Source organism: Prionailurus viverrinus, chromosome B3 (assembly GCF_022837055.1).
Source record: "Prionailurus viverrinus isolate Anna chromosome B3, UM_Priviv_1.0, whole genome shotgun sequence".
NCBI classification, from domain to species: Eukaryota; Metazoa; Chordata; class Mammalia; order Carnivora; family Felidae; genus Prionailurus; species Prionailurus viverrinus.
The window spans coordinates 50,129,734-50,148,147 of NC_062566.1; the positions used below are offsets into that span (position 1 = coordinate 50,129,734).

At 36.6% G+C, this 18,414-nt stretch overlaps 1 protein-coding gene across 2 annotated transcripts in view; it reads right to left on the reverse strand.

Moving 5' to 3' along the window:
- Positions 1-18,414, reverse strand: part of GALK2 (galactokinase 2) — a 134,797-nt gene that overhangs the window by 105,976 nt on the left and 10,407 nt on the right. For both annotated transcript variants that reach the window (XM_047862984.1, XM_047862983.1), the window contains exon 2: positions 2,567-2,655. In XM_047862984.1, the coding sequence (XP_047718940.1) occupies positions 2,567-2,655 (89 nt within the window). The remainder of the gene's footprint in view (positions 1-2,566; positions 2,656-18,414) is intronic.

Consider the following 18,414-nt stretch of genomic DNA (forward strand, 5'->3'; position numbering starts at 1 on the left):
ATGAAATGATAAAGGTTTTTTTTTATGGATTGATAGTTTCACATGGAGAAGTGGTTTTCAAAGCTGCCTTTCTCACCAACTTCCTTCAAAGAAGACAATAATATAAAACAGTGGTTCACAAATAGAAAACGCATACTTAAATAGCCAGAACTCGAGGGAGGCACCAGGTTTTTTGTAAAAGCCACAGTGTGGATGACAGCCTTCTGGAAATGACAGATTCCTGCCCCTGTCAAAACTGATGGAATATCCCCACTCCCTACTCCACCCTACCCCACATCCCTGTGACGGGCAGGAAGGGAGCAGGAACTGCTCGCAGGTGAGGAGAACAAGATGATTACATTTTGAATATTTTAATGGTAAGTATGATAATGCTTTAATAACTACAGAAATTCATTTCATCCCAAGCACTAAGTAAATTAACTATATGGGAACATAATCCTCCCCCTTTTTTTAAATCAGAAGATAGTCACTAAATTTACTAGAGTAAGAATTATTCGTCAGGGAAATTCTTAGTTTGGTACCCTGACCCCCACAACTAGATAAAATGGCTCTCCTCCGAGAAAACTGCTTCTTTGCAGGCCTCCTGCAACACTGAAGAGTTGCTGAGGTCCTCCTCCACTCTGCTATTACCAGGCCTTTTTCCCATCCTCCAGTTCTTGAAAGGCTCATGCCACATTCTCTCCTCTCCTTTCATCTCTCTCTTAGACACACTGCTCCTCCCTGAATACCTTAGCTATCTCGTTCCAGCCCCTCTCCATCCCAATCCTGGTAAACAACCTAGTCCAAAGCCCCAGCTGCCTAATCTCTTGACCTCCAGAGAACTTGACCTCCTCTCTGCTTCGGCCATCTAGCACCTTGACAAATCCAGTAATGACTATAGACCTTATCACCTGGAAATTTTTCACTTATGAAATTTTAGTTTCAAATAGCATATTCTTTACTAACACTTCCCATCCTGCCATTTCTCTTACTGTTCCTCCCACTAACTTGTTTGTCAGACTGCTTTTTGCCCTCTCTACCTTATAAGCTCCCTCCTGCCTTTCTTCCTTTTTCTACCCAGCATAGATTCCAGGATTCATAACTTCACCTGCTCTCCTATTAGTATCACCAACTTCCTGCTGCCATTGTCATTCTCTTGCAACCTCAATTCAAAACAACCTTAGATCAAACATTGGCACCTTGGACTAGCTCAGGGGGAGAAGAAAGAACAACTCTGCAGGTTGGTACTTTTCCAATTCTACAGTCTCCAGCTCTAGCCAGATTTCAATGCTACCCAGAAAACCTTTTGTTCCTCCAGTCATCTCCCTCTCCCACCTTTCACAAGGTTATTTCAAATGTCCCTTCTACTTAATCCCCACCTCCTTCATCTAACCTCCACAAGAACTCCCTCAACCTCTTTACCTAAGTTATACATTTATCTACATCAACCTGCATGTCTTCTGTTAAAAAAATCAAAGTAGCCCTCTTCTGATGTCCCTGTTGCCTTCTCAGGAAATCTGCTCCATCAATTCCTCCCTTCTCAGTTATCTATAATCTCTCTCTCTCCACTGGCTTTACTCTATTCCTCCTCCCTCCCTCATTTAACCATACTCAAACATCCCTTTTTTTAAAAAAAAAAATCCTTCATTATTTGCTTCAAAATAAAATAAGATCACCTGAGTTGATAATCATAATTGTTGAGGGCAACTGGGTCACTCAGTCAGTTAAGTGTCCTGACTTCAGCTCAGGTCATAATCTCACGGTTTGTGAGTTCAAGTTCCCCATCAGGCTCTGCGCTGACAGTGTGGAGCTGCTTTGGATTCTGTGTCTCCCACTTTCTCTCTGTCCCTCCCCCGTTTGTGCTCTCTCTCTCAAGTAAATAAACATTTTTTTAAAATATAATAATAATTGTTGGGTACATGGGAGTTTTTTGTATGTTTACATTTTCCATTATAGGAAGTTCTCTTTTTAATCCTCCTTTGACTCCTGTTTTTTTCTCAGTTCCTCATCCTGTTTTCTCTTGATAGAACCTACTCATTCTTCAGGTCACCACCCTTTAAAAAAATTTTTATGTTTATTTATTTTTGACAGAGAGAGGGAGCGAGAGAGAGAGCATGAGTCGGGGGGGGGAGAGAGAGAGAGAGAGAGAGAGAGAGGAGAGACAGAATCTGAAGCAGGCTCCAGGCTCTGAGCTGTCAACACAGAGCCTGAAGTTACCCCACCCTTTTAAAAAGGCTTCTCGGTATTCTTCTAACCCAATGAGTAAATGTAAAATCATGAAAATTATTAACCAAAATTTAAAAATTTATCCTGTGGCACAGAAAAATCTTTTCATCTCTCATGAAACTAATATTAACAACAAAATTTCAACAAATTTTCAAAATAAATGGACAAAGTTAACACTAACAACATGGATTGGGAAAGATGCAATTTCCAGATGCAAAAGCTTTACTTGCTGTACTAAGATACATAGGAAATATTCTATTTTTTCAGTTTTCTTGGGAAAAATTAATACAAAAAATGTATTAACAGCAATTTAGATCTTACCAAAGGAAGAAACAATTAAGAGAAAGAAATTTTGAAATACCTATTATGTTGACTCTTCCTGGTGCTCGAACATAAAGCTTGGGAATGGATCCAAACTTAGAGTTAAACATTTCCTTTAGCTTCATCAATCTGAGTGAACAAGAGTAGAATATTTCAGAATATCGATATAATAGAAAAACCCATAACACACACAAATTAATTATTCCTAAAAAGAAAAGCAAAATTTTTTACCGACATACTTCTTTGAAAATCCTAGGATAAGACAATACGGTGACTCCCTCAGTGACACAAGAGTATAGCTAAGCACATAGAAAAGTAAAGAAAAAAAAAATGGATATACTCAACAGGAAAAATGATTAACTTCAGTTGTAAAGAATATAACTTTCTGTGCAATTCTCAATGATATTCAGAGAAAAATCTCTTTATCTTAAAAGAAGTAGTATGGGAAAGTATTTCAATTTCCTAGAGCTACCATAATAAAATATTACAAACTGATTGGCTTAAAATAATAGAAATTTATTGCCTCACTATTCTGGAAGCTAGAAGTATAAAATCAGAGTGTTTGCAGGGCCATGCACCTCTGAAAAAAAACCTGTACAGGTGAATGAAGCCTTCCTTCCCTCTTTTTAGTTTCTGGTGGTAGCCATTGATCCTTGACATTCTGTGGATACAGCTGCATCACTCCAAACTGCCTCTGTCACCACATAGAATTCTCCCTATGTGTCTCTATCTGTATCTCAGCTTTTCGTTCTTGTAAGGACACCAGTCTTATTAGATTAGAGCCCACCTTAATTCACTATGACCTCATCTTAACTTGATTACAGAAGTATATAAAGATGCTAGCACAAATAAGGTCATATTCAGAGGTTCTAGGTGGACATGAATGAGGGTTGGGGGGCACTATTCAACCCAGTACAATACAAGTAGTCAAATGAAAACTAGACTGGATATCAGGAGACCACAGTTCTAATTTCAGTGGGGCAAGTCCTTTTCCCTTGGCCTCTCTTCTTTAAAATTAGAACTAGATATTCCTTACAGGCCTCTTCTAGATCCAAAATTCTTAAAATAGACTTAATTTTATATTAAGTCATCTCAATGCACTTCTATGAATACCCGTCCACTGTTTATAGTTCCACATCATAGTGTATCTGAATAATAACACCAGGACAATAAATATCTGTTAAGGCCTATCATATTCAAGACACCCATTAATTAACTGATCTTAAAGATTAATTAGTTGTAAGAAACAGAAAATCACACCAAGGACAGATCAAGGAAAAAGGAAATCTATTATAATGATAGAAAGATATGGAAGGTATTCAAGATGGCCTCCTTGGAATTGGATAGCCATCAGAAACTGTTTATGTTAGTGTCTTTTGTTCTCTTTTCACATCTCATTCTATCATCCCTCCAAGACACCATCACTACTCTGCTCCATGCTGTTCACATTTCAGTTGCCTCTGTGAGCCTCTTAGTTTCTATTCCTCCATACCTTCAGTTTCATGACACTATGGCCTCAACTCTATAAGATTTAACAGCTCCAATGTCCTAAACTATCTGATTAAGTCTCTGTGTCCATTAATTCAACTTCTCAAAAAAGATAATCTGGTTGGCAGTTTAGGTCCTGTATCCATCCTGGTCTATTTTTCAACAAGAGGGTGAGTTTACTGATATAAATAGGTCAGTTGTCTTAGTTACAAATACAATTACTTGGATCTACTCCCTCAGCCGAGGCTGTGGATGACAATAGAAGATATGGGCAGGGAAACAATAACAATAACAATTAACAGGGATATCAGTAGCACATCATTCAAGACACATTTCCTGGATTCCCAGGTAGGTATGGATAATGGTGTCTGCCTAAATCTGAGTTGCCTCATATATCCTCCAAAACGATTTAGCACAAGAACAAGCAAACGATATAAAACCTTATCTTTATTATAACTAGAAACAGAGAATCCACAAACTTCAAGTTACCTATAAGTAAGAAAGAAAGAAAGAAAGAAAGAGAACCACTCTGACCACTAGAAACTCAATGAAAAAGAAAAGAGGAGTCAACAAAACTAAGATTAATCTAAAACCACAGGAAAGAAAAAATTCCACCCATTTAAAAATGGGAGGTATGGGAGAAGAAAAAATAAAAATAAAATAAACTCATTGATTGCAATATAGGCAACAGGTAAAAGTTAAAAGATATCAGTAACCATGATAAAGCAACACTTTTTTAATGTTATCATACAGGTATATGCAAGGATATTATTAAACCACTAAAAAAAAAAATTCTTAGGGGTGCCTGGGTAGTTCAGCTGTTTAAGCTGATCTTGATCTCAGCTCTGGTCATGATCTCACAGTGAGTTCAAGCCCCATGCCAGGCTCTGTGCTAATGGCATGGAGCCTGCTTGGGATTCTGTCTCTCCCTCTCCCTGCCCCACTCTCCCTCTCTCACTCTCTCTCAAAATATATAAACTTAAAACAATTTCTTAGAGAGACAATGGCCTGTGCAGTCAGGTGGACCTAGGTTCAAAACCCTTCTTTACCACATGATGAAATTCCTTAAGCTCATTTTCTTTATATGGAGTCTAAATATGTATCCCACAGAATTATTTAGGAGATTAAATAAGGGAGTGCGGAAAGGGTCTAGCTTCGGGCTGGCATGACGGATTTGCTTAAGAAATGCTAGATTCTTGGGTTCCTTACTGTTTCTATTCTAGAGCATGTGAATAAGAACCCACTAAAAGCAATGAGAGATGGTAGGTAATTAAATATTTAGTCTCTTTAGCTGATATCAGGACTGGAAGCACTATTGGAGCACTGGGGTGATCTTAATGATGCTGCTAAACCCTGGTACTCTCTGCCCTGCATCTTCCATTTTATAGAGAGGGTTGAAAAAACTTAGGTTATGTGTCTGTCAAATTCTAGATAGAATTATTTAAAATGTTCACATTTTTCAATGAAAGAAAATGGACATAGAAAATAGTAAAAGGCTAAATAAGAAAAGTCCTCTGCTTTCTCAGAGCATTAAAAAAGATACATAAGTATAAATATAACCAATAGAACAAGAATATAAATCTTCCTAAACACCAAAGAAATTTCAAAAAATATAGGGGCAAAGAAAGCAGACAGATAAATATAAATTGGTAAATAAGGAAACACAGAAACTATTCAGAAACTATATTATAAATAGGGGCGCCTGGGTGGCTCAGTCAGTTAAGCGTCCAACTTCACCTCAGGTCATGATCTCGCAGTCCGTGAGTTCAAGCCCCGCATCGGGCCCTGTGCTGACAGCTCAGAGCCTGGAGCCTGCTTTAGATTCTGTGTCTCCCTCTCTCTCTGCCCCTCCCCCACTCATGCTCTGTCTCTCTCACTCTCAAAAATGAATAAATGTTAAAAAAAATTTTTAATAAAAAGAAACTATATTATAATACATAATTATAAAATAAAACGAGTTAAAAATCAAACATGTTAGTTACATCAATAAATGTGAATGGGCCTACCTCACCTATTAAAACAAAAAGACTTGTAATTAGCTCCAAAAACAGGACCAAACTATATGCTGTATACAGACAGCACTAAAACAAAGTCATTCAGAAAGACCAAATATTGAGGAACAGGCAAAGGTATTCCAGGCAAATAGACACAATAAGAAAACAGAGGTAGTAATCCTGATATCAGACATCATAGAATGTAAGCCAAAGAACATATAAAGAAAATTCTTAATGCTAAGGGCTGCAATTCAAAATGAAGGTAACTGTTTAAGAAATGCCCTCAAAGGAAACTGCAACCACTTTTATAAGGCAGAAACTATAGACAATGTAAGAAAATATAGATAGAAATACACCAACAATAAGAGACTATAAGATACCTTCCTCAGTATAAACACAGATCAGGTTGGAGCGTATGGGTGGCTCAGTCAGCTAAGAAATCCAACTCTTTGGCTCAGGTTATGATCTTGTGGGTTCGTGGGTTTGAGCCCTGCATCAGACTCTGCACTGACAGCATGGAGCCTGCTTGGAATTCTCTCTTTCCCACTTTCTCTCTGCCCCTCCCCACAGGCACATGTTCTCTCTCAGTCTCTCTCTCTCTCTCTCTCTCTCTCTCTCTCAAAGTAAATAAATATAATCTTTAAAAAAAAAAAATACCAGGGGCACCTGGGTGGCTCAGTCAGTTAAGCACCCAACTCTTGATTTTGGCTCAGGTCATGATCTCGTGGGTTCGAACCCCCTCTCAGGCTCCACAGTGGCAGTGCACAGCCTGCTTAAGATTCTCTCTCTCTTCCTCTCTCTGGCCCTCTCCCTCTCTTTCAAAATAAATAAACTTAAAAAAAAACAAACAAACAGATCAGGTGGACAAAAGGAAGAAAAGAAAGACCCAAACAACAAAATTAATAAAGTAGATTATGGATGTGTACATATATTTAACATTATACTCTGACAATGGGGAATGTAACTTAAGGACACATGGAATATTCACAAATATTGATCACATATAAGATCATAAGAACATATCAGTAAATTCCATGAAGTAAAAATACTAAAAACAACACTCTAAACTCAATACAGTAAAACTAGAAATTATTAAGATCAAACCACAAAAAGGTCCTCCAACCTACTAATGTTTAAAGTGCCTTTTAACTCTTGGGTGAAAGAGGAAATGAACTAAAAAAACAGTTCAAAATGAATTTTAAAAAAACACTTCAGAGAAGGAGGAAATGAACAGAAAGTATAGAATTTCTAATAATAATAATGGCACTATATATCAAAATCTATGGGATACATTTAAAGCAATCAACAAAGCCTATAGCCCTAACACTTTTGTCAATACAAATGAAAGAATGATAATAAGTGAACTAAATTCTCAGCTCAATAAGCTAGAAAAATAAGAACAAAATGAACACAAAGAAATCATAAGAAAGGAGACAAGAAAGAAAAAAGTAGAAAGCAATTATTCAGGGAATACGAAAACAGTAGACCTAATTAAATTAAAATCCTTACTTTTAAAAAAAAAACTTTTACAAAATAGACAAACCACTAGCCAATTAATTAATAAAATGGCGGCTGATAAAACACAAATACGCAAAATAAGAAATGACAATGGGGAAATAATATTAAGCAGAAGAAAACTGGACAGTACCTAATAAAAGTATATTGGCATTCATTTCTACCCAGAAACCCTATGTCTAAGAATTTACCCTGAAGGATTACCCCCAACAGTATGAAAAAACATATGCATGAGATTATTTATTAAAGAATTGGTTATAATTGCAAAATACTGGAAACCTAAATATTCTTTTATAAAAGAGTTTTGAATAAAGTATGGCCTATTTACAAAATGAAGTACTATGAAATTATAAGAAAAGAACAGTTTTCTAGAAACTTTTCTAGAAGCAGTTTCCAGAAATTTTTATCAAGTGACTTCTAGAATAATCTGTTATAAGAAAAAAGCAAGTGAGGGGGGCCTTAGTGGCTCAGTTGGTTAAGTGTCTGACTTCAGCTCAGGTCATGATCCACTAGTTCTGAGTTCAAACCCCGCGTCAGGCTCTCTGCTGTCAGCACAGAGCCTACTTCAGATCTTCTGTTTTGCTCTCTCTGCCCCTCCCCTGCTCCACCCCCTTTCTTTCAAAAACAAATAAACATTAAAGGAAAAAGAAAAGAGCAAATGATATGCTGAGATGGCCTAGAATCATTAACAACCCAGTAGCAATGAGCATTCCCAGTGTTCAGATCTTGGTTTCAAAAGAAACCAGAGCTCATTAAAGAAATTATTCCAGCACCAGGGCAGAAAAAGTACCGTAGAAACCTGAAACATCTTGCTGTGCCAGAAAGTTGGGAAGTGCTTAAACAATGATAGTGACATGTCAAGTCACAAGAGCTCACATAAGGAAACTCCCACTGCCCAAATCTTGAAAATTTTGAGCATCAAACTAGCAATAAGGGTAACATATTATAACCCACAGAATAAAATAGAAACCAATGAGTCCACACTGACATAAATAAATGGAAGAAAAGGGAAACACTTCATTGCACTAGAATGCCAAATAATAAATGTAAAAAAAAATAAAATAAACACTAGAAAATCACCATTTGGTGACCATGATAGTAATAATTGATACTGGCAAGGGTCATCAATGGATGCTAAAACCAGTAAATGAAAGTTTGATAAGAACAGAATATTAACATATTCTTATCGTATTTCACCAAAATATCCTTAGTAATTATGGAAGAAAAGGATAGTAACTTTGCAGTGGAAAAATCAGGCAGATGTCTCCTTAACCAAGTGATCCAAATGAACAGCGTTGATAATGGGACAAATAGGCCTCATGTGTCTCCTGATAATGATGTACTAAGAAAACAAAATTAATTTTTTAAGTATTCCTACCAAAAATGGATGAAGTGAATCTAATTGTAAATATTAGACAAACTCAGTATAATCATGACTCTTACACAGATTTTAAATGAAAATGTTAAATATTTTACTTCTCTCATTAATGACAGAACCAGTATGACATTATAACCAGTTGAAGTAGAATCCAAAGTACCACTCATGTACAGTCAACTAAGGAATGCTGAAATGAATTTACAAACAGATGCAAACCGGCAAAACTGGTTAATAGCTAGGAGGTACAGTGAATCGCACTCCACCAGGCACAGTTTGCAATTTCTATGGACAAGATTCATTTGCATTGCTCTCAGTTTTCTATGACCTACAGACCTGTAAACAAGCTTGAATATAACAAAAGGCTCCCAGCCACACAGAAATCAGATAACCTAGAAGGGTATTTCGGGCAACTTCTGGTTCTCTTGGGATGTACCCAGTAATCTTCTGGTCTTTTTCAAAGTTTTTTACAATTTTTCCTACAACCCAAATTGAGAGATATTCTATAAAATAACCAATCATGAAATACAAAAGACACAGCAACTGTACCACAATAAAAAAAAAAAAAAAAAGATTTAGGGGTGCCTGGGTGGCTCAATCAGTTAAGCTTCTGATTTCGGCTCAGGTCATTATCTTGCAGTTGGTGAGTTCAAGCCCTTCATTGGGCTCTGTGCTGACAGCTCAAAGCTTGGAGCCTGCTTCGGATTCTGTGTTTCCCTCTTTCTCTGCCCCTCCCCTGCTCACACACACTCTCTTTCTCTCAAAAATAATAAACATTAAACAAAAAATTTTTTTTTAAGATTTAAAAGACAACAAGTAGGGGCGCCTGGGTGGCGCAGTCGGTTAAGCGTCCGACTTCAGCCAGGTCACGATCTCGCGGTCGGCGAGTTCGAGCCCCGCGTCAGGCTCTGGGCTGATGGCTCAGAGCCTGGAGCCTGTTTCCGATTCTGTGTCTCCCTCTCTCTCTGCCCCTCCCCCGTTCATGCTCTGTCTCTCTGTCCCAAAAAAATAAATAAACGTTGAAAAAAAAAATTAAAAATAAATAAATAAATAAATAAATAAATAAAAGACAACAAGTAAATGCAACATGTGTCCTAGATTGAATTCTGACCAAGAAAAAAAAAAGGTCTTTTTCTATAAAGGACATTAGTGGGATAATTGGTGGTACTTTGAGGCCTGTCAATTAGATAATGCTGTATCAGTATTAATTTCCTGATTTTGATCATTGTATTCTGGTTATGTTGGAAAACATCCTTGTTTCTAGGAAACACACTCAAAATTTTAATATTAAAGAGGCATCCATCATGTCTTCAACTTAATCTCAAACTATTCAGGAAAAAAATGTAACAGAAAAACTGATAATGCAAATATGGTAAAATGCTACCATTTGAGGAATCTGGGATAAAAGCAGACAGTAATTTTTATACTATATTTTGACTTTTATGGAAGTGTGAAATTATTTCAAAATAAGAAGTTTTTTTTAAACAAAAGAAGCATTTACTGATGCTATACTAAGCACTCTACTTAGAAAATTAATAATAGCTCTCTAGGGATTATAAAAATGTGGCAGAAAAGATAGTTAAGCTAAAAAGTACAATACAGAGAGACAATAGAATGATAAGCCAGACAAATACAGTCCTTTGGGAGCACAGAGAAAAGATATTTCTCCCTACCATGGGGGAATGTGGATGGTAAAATAAACCTAGAAGGGAGAGCATAAATTCGAGAAGGCTCCTCAAAGAGATAATAGTTAAAATGAATTTTAAAAGATGATGTTAAACAAATGGGATGGTGATGCATTCTAGGTAAATGAAAAGGCCCAGCATGCTGCATTCAGAAAATTATATTTAGGGTTTTAATACATCAGAGGAAGAGGCTGGTGGTAATCAAGCCCCAGGTCTTAAAAGGCTTGGTATACCATATTGAGGAACCTGGCTTTTAACCCATAGACAATGGATGTGAATACACATTTAAGGATGGAGTGATATTAATCTATTTCACACTTGAAAAACTCACGTTTTCAAGTATTTGAGAGATGGGTTATAGGAAGGCACAGCAAAAACAAAGAAATCCAACAGATGGCCATTTGTAGTAAACTAAGAGGAAGGGCTGATGGGGACAGAGAAGGGTGAAAATTAAATTAAGGTGATATTAAGAAAGTCAAATCCATAGGAATTGGTGACCAATTAGAAGTGGGAGAAAGTGAGGGGGCGCCTGGGTGGCTCAGTCAGTAAAGCATCTGACTTTGGCTCAGGTCATGATCTCACAGCTTGTGGGTTCGAGCCCCACGTTGGGCTCTGTGCTGACAGCTCAGAGCCTGGAGCCTGCTTCAGATTCAGTGCCTCCCTCTCTCCCTGCCCCTCCCGTACTCACACTCTGTCTCTGTCTCTGTCTCTCTCTCTCAAGAATAAATAAAACATTAAAAAAAAATTTTTTTAAATAAGATGGAAAAAGTGAGAAATAGGGAGAAGCATATGATAAGTCCTAGCTTTCTTGCTTCCATAACTACACTAGCCTCAACAGAGGTTCAAGTTGTTCCGCTTGTGAAAATCATATGCAGACAAACTTCAAGTTCTGCTGAACACAAACAAGGTGGAGTGCTAACAGCAGAGTTAGAACAAGACTCCTAAAATGTGTTTTAATAAAATAATTTTGAGGTACCACATGTGTAATTTTCCCAGACTACCTCAGGAAGGCAGCCTGTCCATGCCTTCTTGTAACTGCTCAGCACTGGAGGCTTACCATTCAACATTCCTCCCTTTGAAATTCAAATGTATGGAGGCTATAGAAGGAAACAAGAAAAATATATCTAAGAATAGAAAGACTGAAGTCTACAGTGTTTTTCCAAGCTTCATACTTAATCCTCTAATAATGAAGGAGTATGGCTGTAATTGGGGAAGTAGCTGTATTTTCCGCTCTGGGTTAGTCACCAGCGAGACTCCATCTCTTAAAATGTAGTCACTTAAAGTATTGCCCACCCCTGGCCCCCAGAAGAGTACAATGAACATTTTCAATGTGAAAATAACAGCTCCTACAAAGATTACACTGTTAAAGGTAGAATTGGCCAAAACATTACCACACAAATTGCTGAATCTGGTGCTCTGAAGGCTTTTGACTTAAAATCCTTGTTTGTTTGTTTGTTTGTTTGTTTGTTTTAACAGCAGTTTTAGTAACAGAACTTGAGAAAAAAATATGACTGCAGTAAATGAAGTAGATTTTACTCTATGGATTGATTCTCAGAGGACACTAGGGTGACCTAATTAGGGCTAGACCATATGCAGAGATGAAAGAATTAAAATTTCAGGAGAGAAATGGGGTGCCTGACTGGCTCAGTCAGTAGAGCGTGTGACTCCTGATCTTAGGGTCATGAATTCAAGCCCCACATTGGGTGTGGTACCTACTTAAAATAAGCTTTAAAAAAAAATTTTTTTTTCAGGAAACATGTATCTTTAGTTTGCCATTGTGACCTTAGGCAAGTCTCCTATCCTGTCTGTGCTTCTGTTTTCTCTTCAATATCAGGATGCCTAGTCATGGCATTACAAAAAATATTAATTTTTACAGCTAATTTAAGAATAATTGGTTAATATGTATTCTTATGGTGAAGGGGATCAGAATAATGCCACTCTGAAATATGCCATTTGACATAGGATTACTTTGAGCTGAAGGCAATCAAGAAACAGCAGACACCAGAGGAGCTCCTACCCTCCCTCCATCTGCTTAAAAGCAGGGCATAATTTCTCCCTTGCCTCTGTGAGGTTGTCTCTCCTCCCCTCTCCCACACCAAGAGAGGACTCATTACTGAAGACCTCACTGACTGGGGTGTACATGAACAAAACTTACTATAATAACCCTTACCTTAGTAAGGTTTCCCCCATAGAGTCCCACAACTCACCACCCCTAAAAGCCCAAACCGCTTTCCTTTGTCTAGTCACTTCTCACAATCTATCATCCTTTGTTAAAATGGTTATATAAGCTCCTAGAACCAACAACTTCTTAGGATTTCACTTTTTTTCTTAAGTTTATTTATTTTGAGAGAGAGAGAGAGAGAGCACCAGAAGGGCAGGAGTAGAGAGAGAGAGGGAAAGAGAGGATCCCAAGCCAACTCCACACTAAAGTGGGGCTCAAATTCATGAATCATGAGATCATGACTTAAACCGAGATTAAGAGTTGGATGCTTGACAGATGAGCCACCAGCTGCCCCAGGATTTCACTTCTTTTCTGTGAAGCCCCCCTGTGTGTGTGAAATAAACCTTTTCTCCTGTTAATCTATTTCTTGTCAGTTTAACCCTCAGGGCCCAAGCTACTAAACCTAAGAGGGTAGAGAAAAAGTCTTTCCTCCCTTATAATGGTAATTTATGTGAGCTCTATGCCTCACTTTCCTCAAATACAAACTGAGGATAGTAACAGAACTCACAGCAAAGGTTTGTTTTGAGGGTTTTAGAAGCATGAAATAATTATTAGTTATTATTATAACTGTTATTTTGAAAATTTAATAAACATTAAAAATGGCATTTCAAAGTATAGATAATTGTTATTAAGGGGGGGGGGGGGTTAATCCTACTTCAATCCTTCCACCACAATAAATTCCTCCTGATCAGAAATTCAAGGGGCGCCTGGGTGGCGCAGTCGGTTAAGCGTCCGACTTCAGCCAGGTCACGATCTTGCATCCGTGAGTTCGAGCCCCGCGTCAGGCTCTGGGCTGATGGCTCAGAGCCTGGAGCCTGTTTCCGATTCTGTGTCTCCCTCTCTCTCTGCCCCTACCTGTTCATGCTCTGTCTCTCTCTGTCCCAAAAAATAAACAAACGTTGAAAAAATATTTAAAAAAAAAAAAAAGAAATTCAAATGTAAAAATGAAACAATAATTATATTAGAGATCTTGGAAAATAAAATCATGATGGTGACAATAAAAATAGTAGATGGTGGAGTGCCTGGGTGACACAGTGGGTTAAGCCTCTGACTTTGGCTCAGACCACGATTTCATGGTTGGTGAGTTCGAGCCCAGCGTTGGGCTCTCTGCTGTCAGCACAGAACTCTCTTCAGACCTTCTGTCTCTGTCTCTCTCTGCCCCTCCCCAGCTTGTGTGCATGTACACGCTCTCTCTCTCTCTCTCTCTCTCTCTCCAATAAAAAATAAAAACATAAAGAAGGAAAAATTGTTTTAAATTGTAGATGAGCTGAATAGTAGAATGAAGAGCTGATGAACAAATTAGTGAGCAAGATAAAGCTGAGGAAAGTAGATATTAAAACCAAGTTTACAATTATTTAGAATATAACAAAAATTAGGGATTTATATACCAAAACTTGTAAGATGCAACCATAATGGTACTGGCCTTCAGTGAATATAAGAAAATAAGAAATAATGAGAATAAATGAAGTATGCATATAGCACAAGAAACTAGCAATACAGAAATGAAAAGAAATGACTTAAAAGATAAACGTAGAATTTACTGAACTAGGGGGAAAATAGCAGACATGGTAAAAAAAATTACAAACTGGTTCTGTGATAAAAACAATAATGTAGAAAAAAGTTTTGAGTCTCACTATATAAAATCAATATGGGGCACCTGGGTGGCTCAGTCAGTTGGGCGTCTGACTTCAGCTCAGGTCATGATCTCACAGCTCGTGAGTTCGAGCCCCGCATCAGGCTCTGTGCCAACAACTCAGAGCCTGGAGCCTACTTCAGATTCTGTGTCTCCCTCTCTCTCTGCCCCTCCCCTGCTCATGCTCTGTCTCTCTGTCTCAAAAATAAATTAAAAAAAAAAAATCAAAAAAAAATTTTTTTTTTAAAAATCAATATGAGAAATAAGAGACAACTATAGATTCAAAAGAGATTTAAAAAAATTTTAATCTAGACAAAGGGGTGATTTTTTTCTTCTTAGTACAAATTTCTAAAAATTGACAGAAGAGAAACAGAAAAAGTAGTCAGAAACAATCCCCTTAATAAGGCCCAGAAAATGTTATGAGTTAGTTCAGCCAGACCTTAAAAGAAAGACAATTCTTTGTTTTTATAAATGGTTCTAACAGTAGAAGCTGTGGAAAGCCTTCCCACCTCATTTTAGGAGGCCAGAATAACCCACTTGCCAAAACAGCCCCCAAAATCAAAATATAGGCTACTATCACTTGTGGAAACAGAGAAAAAGTAAATAAAATATTGGTAATGTTAATCCAAAATAAAATAAAATATTATTTTATAATATTTGTAACCAAACAGGAGTTTTTTCCAGGAATATAAAGATAGCACCAGGAAATCTATTGATGAAATACACTATTCTAACAGCATAAAAGGGAAAAACTATAATTCCATGATCCTCTCAAAAATATGCAAAAAAAAAAAAGATTAAATAATCATTACTAATAATTTTTAAATAAAATTTAAAATAAGAAAAAAGGCCATGGACATGTTAGAAAAGAAAAATAATGTCCTAAATTTAATAAAGGCTATTTACCAGAAATAGTAAACATTTTATTTGATGACAAAATATTAGAAGCTTCCCCTCTGAAATCAGAATCAGGACAAAAGTGCTATCATTCAACACTGTACTAGAATACATAAAGTACAAAAAGTCTACACAACAAAAGACATCATCAAGATAAAGGAAGAGTGCTAGACTGGGAACAATATATATATTACATACAAAACAACAAATGGTTTATATCCAAAACTACATACATTCATTAAAAAAAATACTCACATACATAAAGAGTTCCTTAAAACCAACAAGAAATAGATAATCTAAAAGCATCTCTTTTTTGCAGGGCCATTTGGCAGGAACTATCAAAATTTTAAATATTTATTAACTTTGACCCTGATTCCATTTCCATAAATGAGCTTCAAGAAGTATCCACAAAAATGTTCAAAGATGTTTACTGCAGCATTGTTTATAAGAGTGAAAAATTTGAAACTTTAATGTACATTCTAATAGTTGAGTGGTTAAATAAATAATGGTATTCATAACATGAAATCTTCTCAGCTGTAAAAACAGTGAAATAAGTCTGTATGGACTGATGTGCCAAGATCTCTGAGAAATATTGTTAAGTGGAGAAAAGTAACAGGAAAAACAAATACGATTTGACTTTTATGAATATAATGATACCACTTTTTTTTAAATTTTTTAATCTTTATTTTTGAGAGACAGAGAGAGACAGAGTGCAAGTGGGGGTGCAAGAACAGAAAGAGAGGGAGACACAGAATCTGAAACAGGCTCCAGGCAACAAGCTGTCAGCACATAGCCTGACACAGGGCTCAAACTCACAGATCATGAGATATAATGTTACCATTTTTGTAAAAAATGGTAATAATGATATAAATAATGATATAATAATGATATAAAGATACAGTGATACTATAAGGATAAAATGATATTACAAGAATATAAACCAAATGGATAACTTCTAAGAAGGGAGTAAGAATTGGCAGCACAGGATAGGAATCAGAGACTATATTGAAGAAAGGAACTGTAGGATTTTCAAGCTTTAATGAATATATATATATATATATATATATATATATATATATATATACCCGAGAGAGGCGGGCAGAGGGAGAGAGAGAGAGAATCTGCACTCAGAGCAAAGCCCGGCGGGGGGCTCAATCCCATGACCCTGGATGCTCAGCTGACTGAGCCACCCAGGTGCCCCAAGCTTTAATGAATATATTTTTAAATAATACAAATCTTTCATATTAAGAATGCATTCATGCAGCATCATTATTCATGGAGCCAAAAAGTACAAACAACTGAAATGTCCATCAACCGATGAATAAACAAAATATGGTGCATCATACAATGGAATACTATTCAATCATAAAAAGGATTAACATACTGATAACATGTTACAACATGGATGAACCTTGAAAACATTATGTTAAGTGAAAGAAGCCAGTTCACAAAACCCCACATATTACATGATTCCATTTATTTGAGATGTCCAGAATAAGCAAATCTATAGAGACAGAAATTATATTAGTGGTCGCTTAGGGCAGGGAGCTGGGGGTGATAGTTTAAAGGATAGAGAGTTCTTTGGGGGATGATGAAAACATTCTAACTTTGATTATGGAAAGGGCTGTACAATCCTGTGAATATACTAGAAACCATTTAATTATAAACTTTAAATAGGTGAACTGTATGGTATGTGAATTATATATCAATATATATCAAAGCTGTTACAAAAAAAAAGAATAATAATCCAAGAAATCAAAAATTAATTTTAAAAAGAAGAAAAAGAGAAGACACACCACTGCTAAAAATGCAAAGCTAGAATGTGAAGCAGTCTTATGGTACAGGGAACATGCAAGATTAGAAGGTAGAAAAAAAGAGCTTCTATTTCTATTTGATATTTATATAAAAAGAATAAAAAAGAAATTAAGATTCCTGAAGTGTTTAATGTGGTTGACTAGTGCCTTTACTCAAATGGTCATGTGCCCTGTGAAACTGAAGAGTCATTCTAAAGAAACAGCAGGAATTCCCAAGAAGACAGTCTGGCCTTGGGGGCCTCATGCATTTTTTCCCCTTTAGCATATTGCAATATATGACCAGTTAGGCAGGTTTATAGATATACTATCTAGATTTAACTGAACTCATCCTGCTAAAATGAGTAAGTGGCTGAAACACTGCTTGAAGCTTATAACTGTATTTCATGCACAAGTGAAAAGAAAGTGGCAGAGCACAATTATCTGACTGTTACTATGATCTCTTCAGCAGCTTGCACAGAATGATAAATATTAATATATACCTGTTGCATGAATGAGTATTATGGAAGTCATAAAAAGGCAAGAAACAACTCTAAGGAAACCTAGGAAACAATTCTTCACTTTTAGTGAAGTACGTGTTACCACCATTCCCCTTACCCCACAGGGTAACTATGGAAATATCAAGCATTATGATTAAATCATATCAAATGGAAACACAGAAGAAATTTATACATGGATATGTTTTATGTAAAAAACTAAACTTGACAAGGGTCAAAATTGTTTCCATATGACAAATTCCTTATGAATCTTATTTCACAACGTGTCCTAATTCATTCAAGTATGTAAGGGCAATAGTACCTCGCAAGGCCAGAGACATACGTAGTCTAAAGCCCTGCTGGTCTCCATAACCAAAAATTATGTTTCTTTTAGCTAACTAAAGACCCAATGTTTGCTTTCTTAAGGGTGAAAAAAGCATCTACAAGTTTTAGGAAGTTACAATATTATCAACTGTCACAGAACAGTGAGAAACCAGGAAGTAGGGAGAGCTAAAGGACTTAACGTCAGAGAAAAAAGTTAACAGGGAAAAACGTAAAAATTATAAACAGCAAAGGGAGACAGAAACCAAACTTAGAAAAGCCTACAGGCTAATATGTAGCAGGTTAGAGACTTCACTCTGAGATTTCTGTCCTAGGTCGGAAGTAGTATTTCTACAAAGTATCTGCAAGATGCCCTCAAATGAAACGATCCTCCATTAGGTATCATTAAGCAAAGTTATGCTGTAGCTAGGTAGTGGCAGCAGATTAAGTCCTTAAGTGACAATTCATAGAT